Here is a 21,114-nt window from a genome sequence, read left to right as displayed (position 1 = left end):
ACAATATTCCTGGTGTAGATGAGAGCCCCAGTCGTTAAAAAGTTAACGAAGGCATTTCCAACCTAGATTCAGCAACTGTTGATCACAACAAAATAGGAGTTTGAGCATGAAAGAGAAAGCATCTAGTGTGTCTAAAATTTTATTAATATCTCCAGCTTTTTGATGTATCTATGAATGCAGTTCACTAAGGAGGAAAGGAAGGCTGCCATTTCTGAAGTATAATGACATGATAGAGAAAAAGCATAAACTACAGATTCAATAAACCAAAGACAATTCTACTACTGAGTTACCTAACTGTCATCTAAGGAAGTTCTTACCCTCTGCTCCTCAAGCATACCTTTCTGGTTACACGTATCTTACTGAACTACAACTGACAGTGACCTGGCTATCCTCTAACTGAGCTGGAATCCCTCATTCAGTTTCGATAGCACTTTTCCTCCAGCTACATCCTCCACCGTCTGGCCTCCCCATTACATGTCTACGTTCAGTCTTGAGTCTCTTCTGCAGAGATCCTTATTCTAGAAACAGGAAGTACTGATCCTTTCATAAAATCACTTTCAGTGCACTTGTGGGTTCGTCCTTGACCTTTTCTCTGCCTACATTGCCCTTCTCCATTTCCATATTCACTTTCTATCTTCTTGCTTTCAGTTAAGGTCAGAGATGATACTCAGTAGGGATGAACCACTCCCACAACTGCATCAGATTTTACAGCCAGCCCTCCAACCTGATTACAGAGCAAGTTCTTCAAATGGTGAATGACAAAGCCATACCATTTGGTAAATATTTTTTCATCACCCTTGATACAAGATGGAGTTTTAACACTACCTCCTGTGTGCAAACTTTTCTGAGATCTCTTCTGTTATCCCTTGATATCAGAGTCACAATTTTATTAGACCACATATCACAGTCCTTCCTGTTTGTCTCATGTCAGTCTCCCCAACAACACTAAAACTCCATGACTTAGTTCTGCATAGCCAGGACTTTGATAAGAGTCTGATACATATCTGATACACACACACAGTACTCAAAAATTATGGAATTATGATAACATAGCCCTTAGAGTTTAAATGCATTTAAAAGGAGCAATATAATTACATGTTCTCTGTAACTCCTTTAAGTACTATAGTGCTCTCACAAATGTCAAATGTACTTTAATAATATTGGGGGAGGGAAAGGTTCTGATTAAGCATACCAAACTTTTAGATTTGCTAGACTCACTCTTTCCTCCCCTGCTACTCCACCCTGTAAAACACACTCATTAAGTCTAGAGTAAGTTTTTTTTTTCCCCTCTCTTTTTGGTTCTTTTCCATTTTGTTCTTTTCCACATTCTTTACTTACTAAATACTATTATATTGCAATCTTAGAAAGAAGAGTACGAAAAAGCACATACATATTCTACTTGTTGAAAATAAAAGGAAAACTGCATAAAAAATTATTCATTTGAAAGTAGCAGAAAATTTTGTACCTGCCAAAGCCTACAGTTCCAAAATTTGTCTTATCTAAGAAAGTTACCGGAGCGTGGGCGGCTGTGACAGCGCACCCAAGGCCGGGGCGGCGGCCGGGAGGAGCAAACCCACGTCCAAAGAGCGGTGGCTTCGTGGGTGCTGGAGGGCCTAGAGGAGCTATTCCATGTTCAAGGTTGGGAGGGGTGGCGGCGAGGAGATACCCCTCGTCCAAGGTAAGGAGCAGCGGCTGTGCTTTGCTGGAGCAGCCGTGAAGAGATACCCCATGTCCAAGGTAAGACAAACCCAAGTAAGACGGTAGGTGTTGCAAGAGGGCATCAGAGTGCAGACACACTGAAACCATAAGCACAGAAAACTAGTCAATCTAATCACACTAGGACCACAGCCTTGTCTAACTCAATGAAACTAAGCCATGCCCTGTGGGGCCACCCAGGACAGGCGGGTCATGGTGGAGAGGTCTAACAGAATGTGGTCCACTGGAGAAGGGAATGGCAAACCACTTCAGTATTCTTCTCTTGAGAACCCCATGAACAGTATGAAAAGGCAAAATGATAGGCTACTGAAAGAACTCCCCAGGTCAATAGGTGCCCAATATGCTACTGGAGATCAGTGGAGAAATAACTCCAGAAAGAATGAAGGGATGGAGCCAAAGCAAAAACAATACCCAGTTGTGGATGTGACTGGTGATAGAAGCAAGGTCTGATGCTGTAAAGAGCAATATTGCATAGGAACCTGGAATGTCTGGTCCATGAATCAAGGCAAATTGGAAGTGGTCAAACAGGAGATGGCAAAAAAAAAAACAGGAGATGGCAAGAGTGAACGTCGACATTCTAGGAATCAGCGAACTAAAATGGACTGGAATGGGTGAATTTAACTCAAATGACCATTATATCTACTACTGCGGGAAGGAATCCCTTAGAAGAAATGGAGTAGGCATCATGGTCAACAAAAGAGTCCCAAATGCAGTACTTGGATGCAATTTCAAAAACGACAGAATGATCTCTGTTCATTTCCAAGGCAAACCATTCAATATCACAGTAATCCAAGTCTATGCCCCAACCAGTAACGCTGAAGAAGCTGAAGTTGAACGGTTCTATGAAGACCTACAAGACCTTTTAGAACTAACACCCAAAAAAGATGTCCTTTTCATTATAGGGGACTGGAATGCAAAAATAGGAAGTCAAGAAACACCTGGAGTAACAGGCAGATTTGGCCTTGGAATATGGAATGAAGCAGGGCAAAGACTAATAGAGTTTTGCCAAGAGAACGCACTGGTCATAACAAACACCCTCTTCCAACAACACAAGAGAAGACTCTACACATGGACATCACCAGATGGTCAACACCGAAATCAGAGTGATTATATTCTTTGCAGCCAAAGATGGAGAAGCTCTATACAGTCAGCAAAAACAAGACCAGGAGCTGACTGTGGCTCAGATCATGAACTCCTTATTGCCAAATTCAGACTGAAATTGAAGCAAGTAGGGAAAACCACTAGACCATTCAGGTATGACCTAAATCAAATCCCTTATGATTAGACAGTGGAAGTGAGAAATAGATTTAAGGGCCTAGGTCTGATAGATAGAGTGCCTGATGAACTATGGATGGAGGTTCATGACATTGTACAGGAGACAGGGATCAAGACCATCCCCATGGAAAAGAAATGCGAAAAAGCAAAATGGTTGTCTGGGGAGGCCTTACAAATAGCTGTGAAAAGAAGAGAAGTGAAAAGCAAAGGAGAAAAGGAAAGATATAAGCATCTGAATGCAGAGTTCCAAAGAATAGCAAGAAGAGATAAGAAAGCCTTCCTCAGCGATCAATGCAAAGAAATAGAGGAAAACAACAGAATGGGAAAGACTAGAGATCTCTTCAAGAAAATTAGAGATACCAAGGGAACATTTCATGCAAAGATGGGCTCGACAAAGGACAGAAATGGTAGGGACCTAACAGAAGCAGAAGATACTAAGAAGAGATGGCAAGAATACACAGAAGAACTGTACAAAAAAGATCTTCACGACCCAGATAATCACAATGGTGTGATCACTGACCTAGAGCCAGACATCCTGGAATGTGAAGTCAAGTGGGCCTTAGAAAGCATCACTACGAACAAAGCTAGTGGAGGTGATGGAATTCCAGTTGAGCTATTCCAAATCCTGAAAGATGATGCTGTGAAAGTGCTGCACTCAATATGCCAGCAAATTTGGAAAACTCAGCAGTGGCCACAGGACTGGAAAAGGTCAGTTTTCATTCTAATCCCAAAGAAAGGCAATGCCAAAGAATGCTCAAACTACCGCACAATTGTACTCATCTCACATGCTTGTAAAGTAATGCTCAAAATTCTCCAAGCCAGACTTCAGCAATATGTGAACTATGAACTTCCTGATGTTCAAGCTGGTTTTAGAAGGGGCAGAGGAACCAGAGATCTAACTGCCAACATCCTCTGGATCATTGAAAAAGCAAGAGAGTTCCAGAAAAACATCTATTTTTGCTTTATTGACTATGCCAAAGCCTTTGACTGTGTGGATCACAATAAACTGTGGAAAATTCTGAAAGAGATGGGAATACCAGAGTACCTGACCTGCCTCTTGAGAAACCTATATGCAGGTCAGGAAGCAACAGTTAGAACTGGACATGGAACAACAGACTGGTTCCAAATAGGAAAAGGAGTACATCAAGGCTGTATATTGTCACCCTGCTTATTTAACTTCTATGCACAGTACATCATGAGAAACGCTGGGCTGGAAGAAGCACAAGCTGGAATCAAGATTGCCGGGAGAAATATCAATCACCTCAGATATGCAGATGACACCACCCTTATGGCAGAAAGTGAAGAGGAACTAAAAAGCCTTGTGATGAAAGTGAAAGTGGAGTTTGAAAAAGTTGGCTTAAAGCTCAACATTCAGAAAACGAAGATCATGGCATCTGGTCCCATCACTTCATGGGAAATAGATGGGAAAACAATGTCAGACTTTATTTTTTTGGCCTTCAAAATCACTGCAGATTTTGAAGGTGACTGCAGCCATGAAATTAAAAGACACTTACTCCTTGGAAGGAAAGTTATGACAAACCTAGATAGCATATTCAAAAGCAGAGACATTACTTTGCCAACAAAGGTCCGTCTAGTCAAGGCTATGGTTTTTCCTGTGATCATGTATGGATGTGAGAGTTGGATTGTGAAAAAAGCTGAGCACCGAAGAATTGATGCTTTTGAACTGTGGTATTGGAGAAGACTCTTGAGAGTCCCTTGGACTGCAAGGAGATCCAACCAGTCCATTCTGAAGGAGATCAGCCCTGGGATTTCTTTGGAGGGAGTGATGCTGAAGCTGAAACTCCAGTACTTTGGCCACCTCATGCGAAGAGCTGACTCATTGGAAAAGACTCTGATGCTGGGAGTGATTGGGGGCAGGAGGAGAAGGGGACGACAGAGGATGAGATGGCTGGATGGCATCACTGACTCAATGGACATGAATCTGAGTGAACTCCAGGAATTGGTGATGGACAGGGAGGCTTGGTATGCTGCGATTCATGGGGTCGCAAAGAGTCGGATACAACTGAGCGACTGAACTGACTGACTGAACAAAGTTACCTTCCTAATCTCTCACTATGTATAAAACTTACCTACTAAAATTGAAAAAAAATACAGACGAATCTGAGGTAACTATTAAAACGATGTGTAGGGTACTCTTTCTACCCCCTTCTGATGCCTATGTCAGAAGCTTTTTCTATCTCCTTTATACTTTAATAAAACTTTATTACACAAAAGCTCCGAGCGATCAAGCCTCGTCTCTGGCCCCGGATTGAATTCTTCTCCTCCGGGGGCCAAGAATCCCGGTGTATTCGTGTGATTCAACAACAACCTTTCAATAGCATGCCTGCAGAAACTGTACGTGGTGGAACCTTGTGGCCAGCTAGGTCAGGAAACAAGCACACATTCCAGCACACCTGCAGCAGTCAGCCCCATCACAACAAAAAGTTGCATGCAGCCTACTTAGAGAACACCCCTGAAGCATCTCACTGTGGTGGCCAGAGAGGAGTTTGTTGCTGGATCCCATAGAGCCATTCCTACCTATGGCCACTTCACCAAGATTGAGAGACATAACACACATACCTGAAAAAAAAAAAAAAAACAGAAATTCTGCAATATGAGGACACATATGAATATTGAATATTTTCTAAATGAAAGAATAAGGCAAAACCTTAAAAAAATAAACAAAATAGAGAGAAGCAACTTACCCAATACAGAGTTTAAGGTAATGATCATAAAGATTCTCTCTGAACTCAGAAGAATGAGTTTTCACAGTAAGAACTTAAAGAGTTAAAAAATATAAAGAAGAACAAATCAGAGCTGAATGACTGAAATGAAAAATGCACTAGGGGAAACAATGGGAGATTAGATGATATAGAAGAGCAGACCAGTGATAAGACAAAGCAGGGGAAATCACTCAGGTTGAACAGAAAGAAGAATTAAGATAAATGAAGATAGTTTAAGGGACCCCTGAGACAACACCAAGCATACTAACATTCCATTCTAGGGCTCTCAGAAGAAGTGAATTAGAAAGGGGCAGAAAACTTATTTGACGAAATGATAGCTGAAAACTTTCATAACCTGGAGAAGGAAACAGACATACTGGTCCAGGAAGCACAGACTTCCAAATAAGATGACCCCAAAAAGGTCCACACCAGGACACATTATAATTAACATGGCAATATAAAAATTAAAACTCTTAAAAGTAACAGGAAAAAAGTAACTAGTTACATACAAGGGAACTCAGATAAAACTATCAGTTGACATTTTAGCCCAAATTTCACAGGCCAGAAGTGAGTGACATGGTATACTCAAGGCACTGAAATTTAAAACAAAACAAAAACAAACAAACAAAAAGAAACCTTTGACCAAAAATATCCTAGTTAGCAAAGCTACCAGTCAAAATGGAAGGAGATATAAAGAGCTTTATACACAAGCAAAAGCCAAGGGAGTTTTCCACCACTAAATGATCTTAAAAGAAATGTTAAAAGGATTTTTCTAAGTGAAAAAGAAAAAGCCAAAACTAGAAATACAAAAATTATGAAAGAAAATATTCTCACTGATAAAGCAGCAGTATCAACCACTTAAAAAAAACTAGTAGAAGATTAAAAGACAAAAGTAGTAAAAAGAAAAAAAAAACAAAAAACGATGTGTATATCAAAAAAAAAAGACCCTCTCTGTAGCAAAATGAATCGACCTAGAGATTATCTTACAAAGTGAAGTAAGTCAGATAGAGAAAGACAAATACCACATGATATTACTTATACGTGGGACCTAAGAGGATGAGATGGTTGGATGGCATCACCAAGTCAATGGACATGAGTCTGAACAAACTCTGGGAGATGATGAAGGACAGGGAGGCCTGCTGCTGCTGCTAAGTCGCTTCAGTTTGTCGGACTCTGTGTGACCCCATAGGCGGAAGCCCACCAGGCTCCTTCTGGCACGCTGCAATTCATGGGATCGCAAAGAGTCAGATATGATTTAGCAACTGAACAACAATAACAACAAAAAGCAGTTCTGATGAACTTACTTACAAAACAGAGACAGATTCACAAAGACAGAAAACAAATTTATGGTTACCAAAGTGGGGTGTGAAAGATTAAAAAAAAAAAAGACTATACACACACACTCACTCTATGATTAAACTGGAGACTGAGGAGGCCTTCATGGTTTTTAGTAGAAAATTCTCTTCAATATTAAGATTCCTTCTGCATTCTTTCTTCATCGCCAGTGATGGCAATTTCAAAGGACAGCTGGTTTTATCTTTTGGCAAGCGATTACTAAAAGCCATTTAGTACTTGAAACATCAACCCCAAAATATTCAGACTAAGTCTGTTATCACTTCCAAATGACCACTCTATCCAAAGACCACCGTTTCATTCCTACTGACTTCACTGTTCCAAAGTAAATGTACCATTTAAGTCATTTTTTTTTAAATTCTGTAAGACTTTTCCTCTCTCAAAAAGACCAAGCTGTTACACCAAAGCAGCACTGTGGTGGCTGACTCAAAGGACATGAGGCCACAGCTGCAGCCCAGCCAGCCTCACAGAAGCCTCACATAACACAGCGGAGCAGAGATGCTCTAAAACATTCCTCAGATTACTAGAGACTCATCACCAGCCTGATCTGCCTGGTCTACAAACTGTTTACCAACTCTCTCTAAAGGATGACAGCTAAGCCTGGAGACAAATGTGATCTGACCAGTGAAGGGGAGGACTCTGTACAGTGCCCTCCCTTTCCTAATGCTTCATTCCTAAGTGGTGTCAGTGTCCCTGGACACCCGTCACACCGCTTAGTCATGTGATACTGTCACCGTGGTGACAAGAGGAGTCACCCCCATTCCACATTTATGTAATTGACTTTATGACCCCAGTGTAAGATTTCATATTTACCTACATCAAATTCAGATCATTTCACAGGAATATGAGGTAACTTATCTACAGGGAAGATGCATCAAAGAGACTTCTGTATGTAACTTTCTGAGGTTTGCTATTCAGTCACACTGGCTCTTCTAAACTGAAGTGTAAAATGGGAACACAGCCTTTTAGCTGAAAGCCTCAGAGGGTAATTTGGAGCATTTTGACCCTGACTGAAGGAAAGAACCCACAAACATTTATCATCATATGATTTTCTGTTTGTCACTTAAGCATTACTCTGGCGCTTTCCTCACTTGATAAGAATAGTTTACACAAGTAGATCCTTATTTCTGACCTTCCAGATATACTTATTTAGTAATTAATGCAAAGATACTGGAGTGGGTTGCCATTTCCTTCTTCAGTGAATTAATGACATATTCATACTAAAATGGCTAGGAAAAAACAAAACAACTAGGAGATTTATAAAAATATTATTTTTCTATGCATTGGAAAGCCTGTTGAGCAAATACAAAACATGTATAAAAGATGTCTAATAGTCCGTCACAGATTGCGATGTAACTGATAGAATAATGGCCCATTCTATGATCATGAGAAAAATGAACATACAAACACATCCAAAAAAAGCACAAGCTTTCTTTAGCTCAATCATCTGCCTTCCAGAACCGTGCAGTGCTCTGGGCTAGAAAGTACACAATTCAGGTCAGACTGTACTTTCAGAAACATGTCCCCCTTTAGCTGTTGCCCTATAGTAGATATCAACATAACACTGAGTTTTGAAATAATCTGCTGATGTCATCGATTTTCAGGAGTGAAGGGAGGCTCCTCCCTCAGCGCTCGTGACTAAGACTATCTGTGTGGAAACAGCCTCCTGGTTGCTAAGGAATTCATTGGCTCTTGGCTGTTTGTTTCCCACTCTGTTTGAAGCCACAACCTTCTGTCTGCTTGAGATATCATCATTCATCTTCAGAGCTATAGCGTGTAACGCTACATAAAAAGAGGTTCTTATTTGAAACACCATTTGGAGATTCTTATCAAGTGAAGGAACAGCTAGAGTAACGGTCGTAATTAACAGAAAAGTGTAATATTCATAACATGTCAACAGTCTCTCTGGCCAATATTTTAATGCGTTTTTTTAACACCAAAGCATTTCATCAAGATTTTTTGTTTCCCCAAATTACTAAAATAATACACGCTCACTGTAACAAGGCAAACAATTTGTAGTTGTATGAAGTTCCATCGCTTTCCTGCTTCTCACTCCCACCCTAAAATAATCCATTTTATGCCCCTGTAATAATCCATTTTAAAACCTGATGTGTATCATTCCATGTTTTATCCCAAAAGACAGAGCCGCCATGTTAGTGCATGCCTTTTACCCAAACTTTGATAATACTGGATGTTATCAGCCTTCCTAAATATTATCAAGGAGTGGGTAAAAAACAATCACATTTTGTAATTTGTACTTCTGTGGGGCCAGTTTAAATATTCAAAGGTCATACTGCTGTAGTTCTTCTTAAAAATTATATTCATCAGCTGTCAAAAGACAAGGCATTCTTTTTCTTTATTACTTTTTAAAATCCTGAAGGGTATAAACCTTGTATACTATTTGCTTTGTAAATGTCCACAAAACTACAAATGTTAACTTGCCTAGAAGACTCAAAGTTGTAGTTCTATGTTATGAGGTAAAGTGTGGATATTATCAGAATCAAACTATAGGATCCTAATTTTTAATCATCCGAACTAAGTGTCAATCTCAACAATCAAGAGGTTTTGCCAACCCTCCAATCCAGCTATAGCAGTCAAATTAACAAAACATTAACAAGCAGAAGAGTAACCAAAATCAACAGGTTATCACTAAAGGTAAAACGAGAGTGACCACAAGGCTCCTTTGTATTGGGGGATAAGCAGGCTTATCTGAGATGGTAATGATTAAGGCCTGAGTATCAAGAAAGAACCAAGATTAGGGAGAAAAGGGTACTGAGAAAGCACAGTCAAGGAATAGAAAGAACACGTGTCTAAAAAACAGTGACTTTAGGAGAGAATAGCAGGAAGTAGGAGGTATTGGGAAAGACTGAAGGCAGGAGAAGAAAGGGACGACGGAGGATGAGATGGTTGGATGGCATCACAGACTCGATGTACATGAGTTTGAGCAAGCTCCGGGAGTTGGTGATGGACAGGGAAGCCTGGTGTGCTGCAGTCTATGGGGTCGCAAAGAGTCGGTCACGACTGAGCGACTGAACTGAGCTGAGGATGTACTGGAATGCATGAGAGTGAAGCAGATTTGGGGATAGGAGGTAGGAATCAAGAATCTTGTTCACACATGTGAAGTTTGAGGCCTATTATACATCCAAGTGCCTGAGGACAGGCAATCCAAGAGGTAACTCCAGGGTCCAGAAAGGGGCTCTGGCCAAAGATAAAGATAAGTACTGAGGAGACACTGGCAATCAAGATGCCACTTAAAAACACTGGATTCAATGAGATCATCCAGGGGTCATCCATAGAAGTGAAAAAAGTCAGAGTTCCTATACAGAGACAAAAATCACAGTTAAGCATAAAATATCGCTTTAAAAATATAGCGATATTACACCATGATTTAAAGATAGGACTCTGAAAATTAGATATATTGATAGTAAAGTTTTAATATGCATTATTTTCATGAACCCTCTACTGAGTTAAGGCAAAAATTCTGTATAAAAATGCCAGTAATAGCCCCTAAAGTACTTCTGTGAGTTCAGCTATTCATGTGGAAGGCGGTGGCATTTTAAGTGAGTCACGTGTAAGACGTATAGATACAAAATATGCTGGCTTCATGAGTAAACACAGGTAACTCTCTGTCACAAAGCCTTAGGTGATACACACACCATGTGGAGTAATAAGAGAAATTCCTTCAAAAGATTTCTCGTGTCAGACAGTAACTTAAAAATACATTTAAGCACTCTGATTCCCGTACCCTTGAGAATGACAGTCTCCTGAAATTGTACATCCCAGGTGCTTCCCCTGCCCCACCCTGGTCTCAGCTCAGTTGACCTTATTTGTTTAGTCTAAAAACATGGGTTTCATGTAATTTATTCACATGATAAGAATAATGAATGTGCACATATCAATTAGCATACTGACATCTAAAAGAAAAAGTCCCAATTTGATTCTTGAAGAAACCTTGAAAATTTACAAATGCCATGACCTAACAAAATGAAAGTAAACAGACCTCAACTAACTTTAATCTCCTAATTCATCTTACATCATGTAATTGACTCTTGGAGAAGCACTTTTGAAAGTCAAGAAGTAGTTCAACTGTACATGATAAAACCCAACATATATACAATTTTCAGATCTCTTTACAAGCATGCTTCTTCTTTCTGACAATGAAAGTAACAGAAAAATAGACTTCTAATGAAACTGAAACAAATATACCAAAAAACCACTCAAAGTTCAGTTTTGTTTGGAAACCATTAAACATTAAGTACCAGGGATTTTCCAACTAAGTAGCTGAAACTCTTAAAATACGTGATGACTTGGGAAAAAAGTATTTATATATTAAATACTCCAGTTGAATATCTTGATCTATGAATAAGCAATTTTAGCAATCTATTTCCATGATTTGTTATATGTATTATTTATAATAACATACAGGTATATTATAAATATGGAACATATGAAATCTTGAGTAAATTCCAAGTAATCAGTATATAAGACTTCATGAGTAACGATTTCATTCTAAAGGAAAATATAATAAACTGAATAAATATAGCTGTTAAAAAAAAAAAAGCAAAATAAAATGGGCACAAGAGAAATTCAGTTTGCTCAAGCAACAAAATCAGGTAACTTTTAAAGATCATTAACATTCCTCAGGTTCCTATTGTCTCATTCACATAACTAGCTGTTTATAGAAAATTTGGCTTTCAATAACAGCTAAAAAGGCCTTGTTTCAAAGTTGAGAAAAAAATTGTACTCATTTCAAAAATTAAATATCTTCATTCCAAAAGTACTGTAATTAAAATAAACTTTGTCACATCATTTTAAGGCGACTACTTCATGGTCTAAAAACTTAATTCCAAATTCCTGTCTCATACATGGCAATAAAATCAGAATAATAACAAAGTCTCTACTTTTCGTAAAGAACTGAATGAAAACTTGAAAATAGAGTTAAGTGCTGTATATTCAGTCGTAGAACACAGCTAGCACACTTTTAATGTCAGGTATGTAGCTATCTTATCATTCAATATGGGCTAGATAAATAAAAGAAATGTAGCGAAGATCAAAGAAAATAAAACGATAAAGTAATAGAATTCACACATAATTCAAGAGGAATGAGAGGCCCATAGAGCCTGTAAGGACAGAAAAAGTCAACAAATAAAAGGCACACTTACACTGAAGGCAATGTCATCATTATTAAACACAGAGTTTTAAAGAAAAAGTCTTACTTACCTGAGAGAGGAGCATACACAAGACACAAAGCAAATAAGAACAAAAGAGAACTTGGCTTCCATTTCCAATGACAGCTCCACATTCGGTCTGAGTGAAACATCCTGCCATGAGAGAAAGCAACGATCAGGACACTTAGGCTTAGTAAAGCATTCGGTCAGAAAACGTTGTAGGTTTCTGGCAGGGACTGAGAAAGAACTTTTTCCCGCCTTGCTTCCAAATAAGAAAAGAAACCTTGAAGATGATAAACTAAGGATTCCCTTTTAAGCTAATTAGCTAAAAGAAAAAAACCCATGCATTTTATTTGCTACTTGGTGACAACTTCCTTATCAGAGGTATATAATAGATGATTCCTGCAAAAAGATGGGGAAGTATTCTGATAATTCAAGGGAAAAAATCACTTATTTAAAAAAAAAAAACAATTCTAGCATCAATCTTCAGCATCATCAGTCACATGCCCATCTGAGTACCAAGAGGATGCTTTTATCAACCTCTTCTATAATCTCCCAGAAATTTAAACTCTAAGGAAATGTTTTTATTTTATAATATCTGCTGCTTTACAAGTGGAAATATTAAAATCAAAGCACCCAAACTTTTTTCTTTCCTCTAAAATTAAGTACTGAAGCTTAACTAGTACTAATGTTAGTTCTAAAATTATATATATTAATAGTTATCAATGTTTTTAAACGGCTAGTAAATACCAAGTATTGAAGAAACTAATAAATGACATTAAATGGAGGGGTGGTGCTTTGAAGACCGTCAATTCTCTGTACAATAGTCTTACCTCTAAACTCAAAATTATGCTTAATGAGTTAGATGGGAACATCCATATTATTTTGGCTGAAGACAGTGGCATGCTACCTTCCATTGACGTAGCCCTATCAAAAGAGGCAGACCACTGAAGGGGGCAGTGGGTGTGAAAGGCAGTCACAAAAAGGAACCACGAATGAACTGGTGAGCAGGAGAGTCACGAAGCAGGAAGAAAGGTGAGTGGCAGAAGGAAACCTCCAGATCTTAAAATCCCAAGAGTTACTTTCATTATAAGTGATAATTGGGAATCATTTTATTTCTAAAAGAGGAGCAACTAAAACAATGCTTTGGAGTCACAGTAAAATACTTCTTTACCTGAAGGTTGCTTATCTGGAAAAAATGTATAATAAACAGAAAATCAGAAAGTGGTAATAGAAATACTTGAATAATAAAAATCAGACATTAAACTGATTCTTGCACTTGCCTCAAGCCTGCCCTTCTAACTTATCTGAGAGACTGTTAAGTAGAGACTACTTAAGTAGCAAAGAGAATAAGCTCTGGAGTCAGACAGACCTGAGTTTGCTACTGATGAACTAGGTAATCCTTGGAAAATTGACTTGACCACCTTGTACCTCCTAGTTTTCACCTGTAAAACAGGAACATCAATCTAGTCCATGGAGCTGGTGGATGATTAAGTCAAATCATGTCTTTTAAGAAACGTGTCTAACATTCAGCAAGTGCTCAGTGTTGTTGTTGTTGTTTAGTCGCTAAGACGTGTCCGACTCTTTTGTAACCCCCTGGACTGTAGCCCAGCAGGCTCCTCTGTCCATGGGATTTCCAAGGCAAGAATACCTGAGTGGGTAGCCATTCTCTTCTCCAGGGGATCTTCCCAACCCAGGGATCAAACCTGTGTCTCCTGCACTGGCAGGCAGATTCTTTACTGCTGAGCCACTAGGGAAGCCCAAGTGTTCAATAATATTAGATATTTTTATTGTTACTATCATCCTGAGCATTTTAATATATATGTGGTTATTCTGTCACCAGTGAAGTAAGAAAAAAAAGGACTTTACCAAGAAGAGACAATAGGATCAATATTATAAACCAACACCAATCTATTGACTTTGTAGCTATTTCTGGGATCTCCTTGGAGCAAAGATGAAGTAGACTATTCAAGTATGCCATGAAAGAAGAAGTTTAAAATAGTATCTGATTCTGTTCATGTTATTTTATAGTCACCAAACTAGAAGCCCCAGCATCACACAGCTCTTAGCAGAAACCAACTCTACACAAGAAAAAGGCTACATAGTACTTTTGCACAACATTGTAAATCAACTGTACCAATAAAAATTTTAAAATATTAATGTAAAAGGTATTTTTGAATGGGAGGTATATTTTCAAATACATCCATCCAAAATATTTGAAATTAAAAGCAGTGTTACTGCTTACATGAGAAGCAAGATGTTCTAGTGAATCATTCGCCATGCTCAATCGCTCAGTTGTGTCCAACTCTTTGTGACCCCCTAGACTATAGTCCGTCAGTTTCCTCTGTCCATGGGGATTTCCAGGCAAGAATGCTGGAGTGGGCTGCCAATTCCTTTTCCAGGGGATCTTTGCAACCCAGGGATCAAACCCATGTCTCTTGCATCTCCTGCATTGGCAGATGGATTCTTTACCAGTGTGCCACTTGGGAAATCCCAGTGAGTCATTGATAATAACAAAATGATAATGGATGTGAACTCTGGAATAGCACAGATAGTTACATCCTGGTACCTCTATCTACTGTGTGTTTTGAGGGGGCAAGTACTTTAAATTCTGAACCTATTTTCTCTTCTGTAAATAGAATATTACAGAAAGAACTAGATTAACATTGCATAGAACTTAACGAGGGTTTTGAAAAGGGTGGCCAGTAAACCTTTGTCTCATGGAAAGTTCATTCATTTGGAAGAAGGGCCCATTTTCCATTGATGCTGGATTTATGAGGTGTTTCCCATTCATGCTGAGCGTGGAAAAGTGTACTTCTGAGACTAAAGAACAATCATATATTCAAAGAAATTTAGAGCTGGAAGGGCCAGAGATAAAGTCTAACCTCTTCGTTTATGGAGGAGGAAACTGAGGCCCAGAGAAACAAACAGGCAAACCAATGAAGCCTGGATGGTAGCCTCATAGACATTAACAGAAAGAATATTAGCCCAGGAGAAGTGAAGCTTCTCAATCTTTGTGGCACATGACAATCTTCCTTTATCAGCATCAGGACACTATTAGTGAATAGTGCCCTTCTCTTATGTTCCCATGTCTTCTAAACAATACTCAGGGAATGACGTTCCTTAGTTTGGTGACACTCAATTTCACGGTGTCTGTTTCACGTGCTCATGCAACTTTCTTTTGCTAAAAAAGGTGCTGACACTTAGGAGTTCCATATTCTCTCCTGAAGCTATTTTACAAAAGCTGCCTACAGTCCTATTAGACAAGAGCCGCAAATGGCAACCAAGAGCTTAATGCATTCCAGTTCTCAGGACTCCATCAGGTTGTACAGCAAAGGAACCCAGGACAGGGCAAGCACTTGTACCCAACATAAACCATATGACACGCCAACTTTCATCCACTTAACTGCTTACTGAAGAACAGAAACAAATAAATTAAGAATAGAACAGAGGGAGGAAAGCACTGTCTGTCTTCTCAAGGGATCACTTAGCAAACACACATCCCTGGGATTTAAACAACTTTCTCACAAGAATGGAAAATCCTGAACAGGGTTACTAAGGTTCCAAACAGGAACTACAAAAAAACAGAGTATAATTTTGTGTCACTCCAGTTGTGGTCTCAGCGTTCTATTGAAAAGAACAGGAATAGTTTTTAAGTAAAACAGAGTCATAGACTTCCATAACCTGAAAAGAATCTAAAAGTTATGGAATAAAACCCATCATTTCACAAATGAAAAAACTATGATGTTTAAGCTACTTGCCCAAGATCACATAATCAGTGATAGCAAAATCAAAAGGACCTCCTGGGTCACCTGGCTTCCAACTCAATGGTCCTTTTTGAGAACCAAGCTAACTCTATTGGAAACTCACTCTTCAACGTATATAGACTGCAAGATGCAACGTACTTAAATCTTGCATCAGAAAGTTTTAGAACTCAGCCCTTTTATAGGAATATAGACACCATTTAATCCAAACGCATCACTGAAATAATCTAAAAAACCTCCCCAGTATTCTGTGATGACCTAGAGGGTGGAATAGGGTGGAGGGGTGAGGGAGGGTCAAGAGGAGGGGATACATGAATACTTATGGTTGATTCACACTGTTGTAAGGCAGAAACCAACACCACGTTGTAAAGCAATTATCCTCCAATTAAAAATAAATTAAAAAAAAAAAAAAACTACTGTCTTACATCTCTTTACTCCTACTGACTCCTCTAAAAAGTCACAATTAAAGAGAAACTAGTGAAGAGATTCTGAAATTGGTGGAGAAATTAACATGGTACTAATTTTCTTAATATTAGCAGTAGTCAGAATTAACTTCTTTCTCTATATCCCAATTGTATTTCGATGGCAAATCTTTTCAGGAAGGGACATGAGGAGTAGCACAGAGAATGCCTCAATTCTTCCAGAATAAAAAGCATGGTAATTTGGTTTATTTAAGCCTGCTTATAATTTTGTTTCATCTTCTGGTTAAAGATCATGTTCTTGAGCCTAAATAATGAAGTGCTATTATATTACTTAAAGTAAGTTCTTTTATTAAGTTGGGTTCACTCCTCACTTTAAAAAAGCATAAAGGTTTATAATTCTTGAAATCTGTACAAATCTTGCCCCTTACTTGAGCTATAATATACATAACTGGCTTTACATAGATGAAATTAAGCAATCATGAGAAATACACACACCTTCACACAAACACATGTGAAACTGGGAAAATCTGAAAAAGAGAGGTGTATTGTATCAGTATCCTGGTTGTGATATTGTACTCTAGTTTTGCAAAATGTCAGCATTGGGAGGAACCGGGTAAAGAGTACCTGGGCTGTCTCTGTATTATTTTTTAAAACTGCATGTGAATCAACAAATACCTCAACAAAAATTTCAATTAAATAAATAAACCCTGAAGCCCCAGTAAATGTAAGTTACTTTCAGATGATTCAGGGAAAAAAGAGAGTGTGTGTGTGTGTGTGTGTGTGTGTGTCTACAGACAGGGGAAAGGAGAAGATAAGAAAAATGATAAAACAAATGGGGTAAATATTTACAATAAGTGATTCTGTGTCAAGAGTTCTTCGTGTTATTTTTGCAACTTCTCTGGAGGTTTAAAATTATTTCTAAGTAGAGGTAAATACATATGTACAGTTTTACAATGAAGAGTATCAGTGTTTATCTAATGAGCCTCTCATCACTACTGGGTAATATTGCTTTAATCATTGCCAGTTTGATAGAAAACATAATGTCTCATTTGGATTTCCTTTATTTGGATTGGCATATTGAATGATTTGTATAGTTAATTTCCATTATAAACATTTTCTTTTCTAGTGATTTTTTTAACCAATTCTATACTAAATATGTTAAGCCTTGGTCATATTTGTTGTAAATGTTTTCATTACAGCAATATTGAAGTTTTCCTTAAGGCATTCCAAGTAATTCCATCCTGAGTAATGTTAATAAGGGAGAGTAAGATGACACTCAGGTAGTGCACTCAAGTTTTATTGGCATTTTTAGTTATGACTGAAATGGCCTTTAAATGTTTATAGCCCCAGTCACTTGCTGTGCTTCTTCACGTCGTCCAATGCAGATAATGTTTTAATGTCATCCAATTAGAAACAAAGTGGAAAGATGCAATTTTGCCCAAGCATGCCACACACACTGAACAAAGTCTTTTTTTATTTAGTCTGAAGTCTAAATGGTCTCTAGAAACTTTTGATCATCGCATTAGAAATGTAAACCCTTGTAAGACATGGGCAGTCAGAAAAAGTCAGGTTTAAGGAAGTAGCTGTCAGTTTATTTTTAATATGTAAACTGATTCTCTTTCAGATCATTATTTCCAGAAATCAAAGTGACGTGTCCACTTGGGCAGTAAAACTACAAGCTTCTAATATTTCCCATAAGCCAAGAGACAATAGCCTCATTCACCATTCACACTGGAAAAGCACAATGTCATGTAATTTATATAAGCCATAAATGGAACAGTAGCTTCATGCAGCTTGAGACCAATTAATGCAAGTCTTGCTAAATCTACTAAAATTTAAAATTATGCAGCCACTACAACTCCAAAGTATATTTGTAAAGTCTCTAATTCCACAACTTGAGTGTACTAATATATAAACACTCTTTATCCACAAGAGTAGGCAGAAAACATATTCAAACAATTCGTATATTTGAATCTATCAAAATTAAAAATTTAAATTATAATTACATTTTCAATGAGATAGTAGGAATATTTACCTTGAAAAGGGTATTACTTCCATATATCCTAATATACTGATATCTAAAAAGAATCAGATAATCTTAAACCATTCCATATGAATTATAACCAGGAAAAAAGAAAAAGTTGCAATCTGACAAGAAATGGAAAAACATTCTGTCAAAATAGCTCAATAAAAAAGTTGAATCAGAGTAATAATTTTGTGATTAAATATCCATGCTTGTACTGTATAATGACATTAAGATTTTTTAAAATCATATATAATCAAATGGACTACATAATTTCATAACCAGGAAATTTTAACATTACTTGATCAGTTTCACATCTTTTAAAACCTGGTATTTATATTTTTTTTCATGTATAATGTAGTTTTTCCCCCATAAGGTCCAAATCACCTAGGAAAGCTTATAGAAAGCTAGACAAACATCTGCTATTAAAACCCTTACTATGTATTTTCAGGAAAAACTGAAGCTTAAAACAAACTCACATTCATTCAAAATGTGTTGCCTGTATATAAGAATAAGTCTTATATGAAGCTATTTGGCCACATCCCAAAATAAATTCTTTCAGGTTATACCTTGCTGATCCCACTGGGTAAATGAAAGTTTCAAACTCACAGGTGTGGAATGACTTCACATGCAGTTTAATAAAAATAAGTGGTTCCTTTCTAATTATACCGCTCACTACCAGGAACAGACCGGCCAAGGGCTAGGCTTCTGGACACTAACCCTTTTTCCTATTTTGAAAATGTGTGCTGGAGGGAGTAAGGCAGAAGGTCCAAGGAATGGAAAAAGGCAGGCCTGAGGGGCAGGTTTTTTCCCAGGTATTAAATTGAAAGAGGAAATTTAAGTGGAAATAAGTAAGGCTCCAAAAGTTGGGGGAAGAAGGGTGTTTATCAATTTCTAGAAACTCTTGTATATTAGTCAGTGGAAGGGAGTTAAATGTCTGTCCAGATGTCTGCCCAAGATTAAACAAAACACCAGAGGGAAAATTATATGTTACAAGAAAAAGTAACTTCTGAGTTGGCCACAAAAATAAGCTGGGTCTTTCGAGAACAACCTTCCTTTTTCCATTTTGGAAGGCAAAGCTAATTGGTGCTGGGGGCCCTTCAGCGGGGTCGCCCTGAGGCACCTCACCACTTGGAGGACAAGTCCATATTAACAAAACACATCAGGTTTCTCCAAGCGTTTCCTCGCCCTACACCCCCCACTCCTGCTTCTACACAAGCCTCTTCAGAGATCCTATCACGTAAAATGGCATCTTCTTTAAGGACTTTTTAATCTGTCAAGTACACGGAGAACCTTTTCTGCGCGCTTTAAAAAAAAAAATCATTCAAACAACCCAAAGATCCAAGAATAACTTCTACAGTCAAGGGTGACAATGTGTAAAGTCAACATTCTCTCCGCATACTAGTACCTTCCAAGCCCCCAGGTGCTGATCCAGGAGAGCGCCTTCTTGGCAGGGCCCGGCCCCTGGATGGAGCGACCGCGCCTGTGACTTCTTGTTGCATTTGAATCGAAAACGTTTTCCCCATTCTTGAAGCCCTGCCCTTTTTTATTATGCTTTACGCCGCCCAAACGTGAGGTTTACCTCTGGCTGGGGAAAAAAAAAAAAAAAAAGCCAGCCGCACACACATGTTACAGCTCCGCCTGGCAAAACAGCAGCTCACTCCTCATTGCCTCGAGGGGCGAAGTGAAGACAAACCGGTTTATTCTGTCGGTGCTCAGTGCGGCTGAAGTCTTTACAAAGCCGTGGTGTCGGGGACCGGGAGTTAGGGGGCAGGGCAAGGGGGCACAGGTAAAAGGTGTTAAGGAATTCTGAGCTGAAAGGGGAGGGGGGGGTACTTACATGTTGGCATCACTGCGCTGGGGTCCCCAGGGGCCGCGCGGTCATGCTCCACCACCTTCACCAGGCTCTGCGGCTCCGAGTTCCCCCGATGAAGCCCCTACCTGGGCGGAGCGCGGTGGCCGGACCCTCCTTCACGCTCTTTCTGGAGAGTTCATCGGCGTTCCCCGGGCAGCTCCGGGGTGGCGCAAGGTGGAAGGTCGGCGCCGCGGAGTTCAAGTGCGGATCGTCGCGGCCAGGGGGCGGGCGGGGCGGCAGGTTCCTCCTTACGGAGAAGTTGGAGGAAAGTTAGGGCGAGAACGTGGAAGCGGCTGGGTCCGCCTTGGAGCCGGTGCTGGGTGCTCGGGGTGCCCCGGGGGCTCCCAGGGCGGCTGGGTGGGCGGGAAGGTGGAGGGGTCCGCTGGCGTGCGGCAGCACGTGGTCACCCGCTTTGTGGCTCCAGTCTCCCCCCCTACCCCGCCCCGCAGGCTCGGGTTGCTCCCGGGACCGGTCCACCCCGCCCGCGCTTCCGGCGCCGAGTGTGCCGGACCAGGGGCTCAGGTGCGGCTGCCCCCGCGGCGTCTGGCCGGGCCCCGCGCGGCCCTGGGGCGGCCCCAGCCTCGCTGATCCGCCGCGGGGGCCGTCCCGGAGGCGCGGCCGCCCCACCCAGGATCCCAGCCCCGGGGCTGGAGGGAAGAGTCTGGCTGCGGGGTGGGAGAGGAACTCCCCAGGCTGGCAGCGAGGGGCAAGTTGCTGGGGCCGGAGTGGGTGGGAGACTGGCTCCCGGCCCGGCGCGGCTGCCCGGCGGGGGAGGGGGCGGGGCAGGCCCAGAGGTCGCCCGAAGCCGGGCGCCC

At 39.9% G+C, this 21,114-nt stretch overlaps 1 protein-coding gene across 7 annotated transcripts in view; it reads right to left on the bottom strand.

Moving 5' to 3' along the window:
- Positions 1 to 20,855, bottom strand: part of ADGRG6 (adhesion G protein-coupled receptor G6) — a 153,505-nt gene extending 132,650 nt beyond the window's left edge. For 6 of the 7 annotated variants that reach the window (XM_005210998.5, XM_010808639.4, XM_002690290.7 and 3 more), the window contains exons 1-2: positions 20,285 to 20,855; positions 12,288 to 12,388 (exon numbers count right to left, since the gene is read on the bottom strand). In XM_005210998.5, the coding sequence (XP_005211055.1) occupies positions 12,288 to 12,388; positions 20,285 to 20,286 (103 nt within the window). In that variant the 5' untranslated portion in view covers positions 20,287 to 20,855. Of the gene's footprint in view, positions 1 to 12,287; positions 12,389 to 19,852; positions 19,949 to 20,284 lie in introns of those variants that run through there. The other variant, XM_005210999.5, reaches the window with a different exon arrangement.
- Positions 20,856 to 21,114: the final 259 nt, after the last annotated feature.

Source organism: Bos taurus, chromosome 9 (assembly GCF_002263795.3).
Source record: "Bos taurus isolate L1 Dominette 01449 registration number 42190680 breed Hereford chromosome 9, ARS-UCD2.0, whole genome shotgun sequence".
NCBI lineage: Eukaryota > Metazoa > Chordata > Mammalia > Artiodactyla > Bovidae > Bos > Bos taurus.
The sequence above is the reverse complement of the archived record's forward strand: the minus strand, read 5'-3'. Positions and strand labels throughout refer to the sequence as shown.